Source organism: Pinus tabuliformis, chromosome 2_2 (assembly GCF_031772625.1).
Source record: "Pinus tabuliformis cultivar Carrire ecotype Pingquan chromosome 2_2, CPIR1, whole genome shotgun sequence".
In the NCBI taxonomy this organism is placed as follows: Eukaryota; Viridiplantae; Streptophyta; class Pinopsida; order Pinales; family Pinaceae; genus Pinus; species Pinus tabuliformis.
In genome coordinates this window covers 203,812,447-203,817,995 of record NC_142300.1, presented here as the reverse complement: position 1 = coordinate 203,817,995, position 5,549 = coordinate 203,812,447, and the positions used below count along the sequence as shown (strand labels likewise).

At 39.5% G+C, this 5,549-nt stretch overlaps 1 protein-coding gene across 1 annotated transcript; it reads left to right on the top strand.

Annotated features, from left to right (window-relative positions):
- Positions 1–2,059: 2,059 nt before the first annotated feature.
- Positions 2,060–4,454, top strand: LOC149192065 (protein DETOXIFICATION 48-like). The gene is made up of 2 exons (XM_089406299.1): positions 2,060–2,557; positions 2,882–4,454. The coding sequence occupies exons 1-2, from the start codon at positions 2,336–2,338 to the stop codon at positions 4,382–4,384; spliced, it is 1,725 nt and encodes a 574-aa protein (XP_089262425.1). The 5' UTR covers positions 2,060–2,335; the 3' UTR covers positions 4,385–4,454.
- Positions 4,455–5,549: the final 1,095 nt, after the last annotated feature.

Sequence of the window (5,549 nt, the reverse complement as noted above, 5' to 3'; positions counted from 1 at the left end):
TGTCTCAGAAAATCATAGACCCAGCTATCCCATCAACTCTGTACCACGTTACAGACCCCTTGGGATTGCTCCATTTTATAATGTCCAAGGCAGCCATAATAATACAAATCTGCTCTCTCTGAGCCAGCTGATTAAAACGATGCCAGGGATAACGTTCACGTGCATCCCCTGATGGAGCAGCAGAGATGATTACATCAGTCAAAAAAGTTGAATGCATGGATGGATGGATGTATGTAACAGGTTTGTTTCAGTCTTTTGGAAACCCATCAGAGCTTGTTGCCCGTTGGGTCTTTGAATCTCATGTTATAACAAGGGAATCAATTTGAGTGATCAGAAAAATTGAATGTATGGACAGATGTCTGGTTTGAAAATCCATCAAAGTATTTGTACACATGGTTCTTTGCTCCTTATGTTATGATAAGGAAGTCAGTTAGCAGAGTAGTGGTACATTGATCTTCATAAGAATTTTTCATCCTATGTTATGATACGGCAGTCAATTAGCACCGAATTAGGTTGCATTGAATTTCACTACTCGTATAGGCCTTTATTGAAAAGAGGGTGGCACATTTCAAAGGTTTTTTATTATAAATATTGAGGTGGTAGATTTTCAAGTGTTTTTATTAGGAATATTAAGTATATTGAAATTTTGATAAAAAAGAGTTTGTTATTAAATTTACTAGAATATTTGTATTTTATAAATGGAGATTCGCATTTGTTTATATAGTTTTTTTTATAGTTATATAGATATTTTAAAATTTGAATTATGAATTTAATTGGTGATTACTTTTTATAAAGTATTACGTATTTGAAAATGAAAGTTTTCACAATCTAAATTCCAATTATAGCTGACTATTTTTGAAAAATGTGTAATGTATGAAATTCCCAAAACTACACACATGGATTCCCAAAAACTACACTATAACTTCTATGAACACTTTGGATTCTCAAAGACTACACTATAACTTTTATAAACACTTTACATGTTTGAAAAAGACTACAGTGTAACTTCTACCCGTACTTAATAAACCCACCCAATTACCACTTCATAAATTATATTTTTTTATCAATAATACATCATATAAAATTAAATAATTTAAAATATTACAATTTAAAAAATTCCCTCTTACATAAATCTACATTCAATGATATTATTTCTAATATACTTATGTTTAAAGTTTCATATTCCAATTTAGAAAATATATATCTTGCATATATGACATCATCATATATGTAACGAAATATACACGCTTGTCACACGACCAGAAAGCCAAACGGGTGGGTCGTTGGGAGTGGGTAAGGGAATTGGTAGCCGTCAGGAGGGAAGGAAGAATGTATGTTTTTGTGGTGAGTTGAAATTGAATTTTTGGGAGAAAGCATACAAGCGTGCGGGTGGACCAAGAAGTAACGTATGTGGAACAAGAACAGAGAAACTATGACAACCACCATGGCGTGGCGTGGTTGACTCCCTAACCATAACGTAATGCTACTCAGTCACGACTCAACTCACTGGAATGGACGGACGATATAAGGAGAAATTCACTTTGGGATGTTTGTTTGTGATTGTCAGCCGAGCAAAAAGGGGAACCAGTCGAGGTTGGAATTGGGGTGGTATGGTGTGTACTTTTGCTGGCGTGGAAGTGTGAACAAGGCATGATATTATTATCATTATTATTAGGTTATTGGGATTCCAGTGTGGGGGCATGGGGGAACGAGGAGGGGCGTCTGGCCAGCCAGCACAAAAGATCACGGAATGCAGTGGACGTCCACCGGGGAAAAGTACATGACAGGGTAGATAGGCCTTGCTAACACACACCCCCCAACCTAGTGAGCGAGTCTCCCCTGCTTTGCCCCTCTCTCATCCAGGCCCACCCAACTTCCAACCTTTGTACATACTCCAGAAGACCCTCGATATCCGAGAAGCCCGCAGAAATGAAAACTTTTGGTCGAGGACCCGCACTAAGCCCAGCCAGGGTCTAGTGGACCCCTTTCCCCTTCGCCCCCAGCTCTTCTTATAGGCCCGCTCACACGCATAAAATCATCATTTCGGTTTGTATACCAAGTGAGGGATGTGTACTGCAACTCTCTCTGAATTTCATTGAATCCTTCTTGTGTGCGTAAGGACAAGCCAAGCTTTAGAGGCGAGTAGTCGTAATGGAGATTCATGTGAACTTTTTCGTGAAAGCCTAAATCATGCTCTGCAATCCCATTTTGTGCCTAAGCCCCACACTAGTAGGTTCCCATTAGGACGAGCTGCTGCTGCCAGAAGACGATAGTTTTCTCAGAGAGTTTTACGTAGATTATTACTGCCCTTCTCTCTCTCTCTGCTTCAGTCATCATGTGCCATCAAACTGCCTGTCTCGTCTGCGGAAACGATGAAGAAAGCGTTGTTGCCCATCAATGCCAAATGGAGAAACAAGAACAAGCCCAAGAAAGTCTTTATCTTTCCATCCTCCCTTTCCCTGATGGAGATGAGGAGCAGAGGGTGGTCTCCCAGCAAAAACTCTCAGATGAAGAGTTGGATAAACGTGAGCTGGAGCGCTGGCCAACCTGCTGTGAGGTTTGTGTTTTCGTTTTAAGTTTATTCTCAAGTGTTAATTGTTTTAAGTTTATCCTCAAGTGTTAATTGTTTTTTGTGGTTGTTAGGATCACGGAACACTGAAAGAAGTGGTAATATCTAGAGATACCATTGTTGTGATCTTCATTCGTCACTAGGACAAATTGACATAAAGTTTTTGGGTTTCTAAATAGACTACGTTAAAGATAAATACCATGTGTGCTGAAGGCCTGGCAGGACTCAAGTTTACCTGAATAATTGTAACTAGTATTCAGAATATAGTATAGTCCATATAGATAACTGAGTTACATGAATTTAAATGTGCAGGTTGTGCAGGAATTGAATGCAATAGGAAGAATCTCAGGACCCATGGTGTTGACAGGGCTGCTGCTTTACTCAAGAGCCATGATATCAATGCTGTTCCTTGGGTACCTGGGAGAAATGGAGTTGGCTGGAGGGTCCCTGGCTATAGGGTTTGCAAATATAACCGGATACTCGGTTATATCTGGGTTAGCAATGGGAATGGAACCTATTTGTGGCCAGGCTTATGGTGCCAAACGATGGAGTCTCATGGGACTGACTCTTCAGAGAACTGTACTAGTTCTACTATGTGCTGCTCTGCCTATTGGGTTCCTATGGATAAACATGGAAAGAATCCTTCTCTGGTGTGGGCAAGATGAAATCATCACTAAAATGGCTGCTGTTTACATTCTCTGTTCCCTTCCAGATCTTCTGGCTCAGGCTTTCCTTCACCCTCTCAGGATTTATTTGAGAGCTCAAAATGTCACAGTTCCTCTCACCTATTGTGCAGCCATAGCTCTGATTCTTCACATTCCCATTAATTTTCTGCTCGTTGTGTACCTGCGTTTGGGAATAGGGGGGGTTGCTCTAGCTGCTGTGTGGACTAATTTTAATCTGGTTTCTTGGTTGGCCTTATACTTGTGGTTCTCTGGGGTGTACAAGAAATCTTGGGAAGGGCTTTCCAAAGAATGTTTGAAAGGATGGAGGTCATTGCTCAGTCTGGCCATCCCAAGTTGTGTTTCTGTTTGTCTGGAGTGGTGGTGGTATGAGTTCATGATTATTTTGTGTGGGCTGCTTTTAAATCCTAAGGCAACTGTTGCCTCCATGGGAATTCTCATTCAGACCACCTCTCTTGTGTACATATTCCCCTCGTCATTGAGCTTTGGGGTTTCGACTAGAGTAGGAAATGAGCTAGGTGCCAACAGGCCTGGAAAAGCACGGAGGGCCATGATTGTAGCACTTTCTGTGGCTGTTGTACTGGGATTCCTGGCCATGACTTTCACAACCACCATGCGTCATAGGTGGGCCAGAATGTTTACAGACGACCAGGAAATCATTTCCCTAACATCCTTGGCATTGCCCATCATAGGCCTGTGTGAGCTTGGAAACTGCCCCCAGACTACAGGGTGTGGCGTTCTCAGGGGAACAGCCCGTCCTGCCACCGGTGCAAACATTAATCTGGGCTCCTTCTACTTTGTTGGCATGCCAGTCGCTATTCTCATGGGTTTCGTATTCAATTTTGATTTTGAGGGCCTATGGTTCGGACTGCTGGCAGCTCAGGCATCCTGTGTCACGCTTATGTTGTGCGTTCTGCTTCGAACAGATTGGATTCTGCAAGCCCAGAGAGCCAGGGAGCTTACAGGTGCAGATCATGATCTATCAATAAAGCCCATTAAGAGTTGCCAGAACACCAAAGGGGAGACAGAAATGTCAGCCACCCCATTACATCGTGATGAAGATAGAGAGCCTCTGATAACTGTAAAAGTTCATGTATCTGCGGCTGCTGCCACCACTCAAAACAAATGCTAAAGCAATATTTAAAAAAGAGTATTTTGTCATGTTCAGAGTTCATGAGAACCAGGCTGTGTACACTGTCTCCAATGAGAAATGTAATATGATTTTTTTTTCCCAGTCCGACTGTAGTTTTCATTCGTTTATATATATATTATATCAGTTTAACCATTCTTTGATATATATATATATTATCAGTTTTACCGGTTAAAAGAATACTATTCTCAGTTTAACATGTTAAAATAATACCATACAAGTATAATCATATAAATTAAAGAGCTAACAAAGGCCTATAGCAATCAAAATTTTTATATGGCATTTGTAATTCTGATGATTTGTAAAGTTAAGACCGGAGTGAAAGAACTGATAAAGTTTTTGGAAAAATATTCTTACATCAATAAATTATTTATACCATCTAGGATTTTTTTAAAAATTGGAAAATTTTAGAAACTCTGTGATGAACTAAATCATATTATCTTAATTGTAGTTAATAATTGAATAAATTTCGATTTAAAATCATATTCCCTAATTATAAATGATAAATGTATGAATTCACAATTTAAAAATTAAAATCTCTCAACTAGCTCTCTAATGGAAATTCTAGAAATCCTATTTCATGAAATAGGACATGCCTATCAAACCTAATTATGGCTAGTAATTAAATTGGAAATTCTATAAATCCTATTTCATGAAATAGAACATACCTATCAAACCTAATTATGGCTAATAATTAAATAATTTTACAATTAACAGCCGATCCGTTAATCCGTTAGTGGGATAATGTGCAAACAGGGTGCATGCTAAATAGACCTACCCTAAAGAACACAGTAGAACATTTTAAAAGTTTTAGACTATTGTTTCTACAAGGATAACACATGGGTTTGCTGGGGCGACGGTGATTTGCATGTTTAATGATCCAGAATGACTATAGAGAATTTATTTCTTTATGGGTTCGATCAGAGTTTAGCGTCAGCTATTCGTCATTTTAATGGGTTAAAATAAAAGGCAAAAGTGGGTGAGGTAGGACAGGATTCGCTGATGTTAAAAGCCCCCTCCCCGGCAAAAGGTTACTCGGCAAAAGCGCCGGCACACAGTATGACGTTATCTCTATATTCGTGGGTGGCAGGGTTGGAATTTCAAAAGACTTATTTATAGTATTGGATGGTTTTTACCTCTCTCACAT

What these genes read in the sequence shown, in the direction of transcription:
- LOC149192065 (XM_089406299.1), top strand. Translation starts at nt 2,336, where the DNA reads ATGTGCCATCAAACTGCCTGTCTCGTCTGCGGAAACGATGAAGAAAGC. An exon ending in GCTGGCCAACCTGCTGTGAG is followed by an intron (nt 2,558 to 2,881) that starts GTTTGTGTTTTC and finishes TTAAATGTGCAG; the next exon opens with GTTGTGCAGGAATTGAATGC.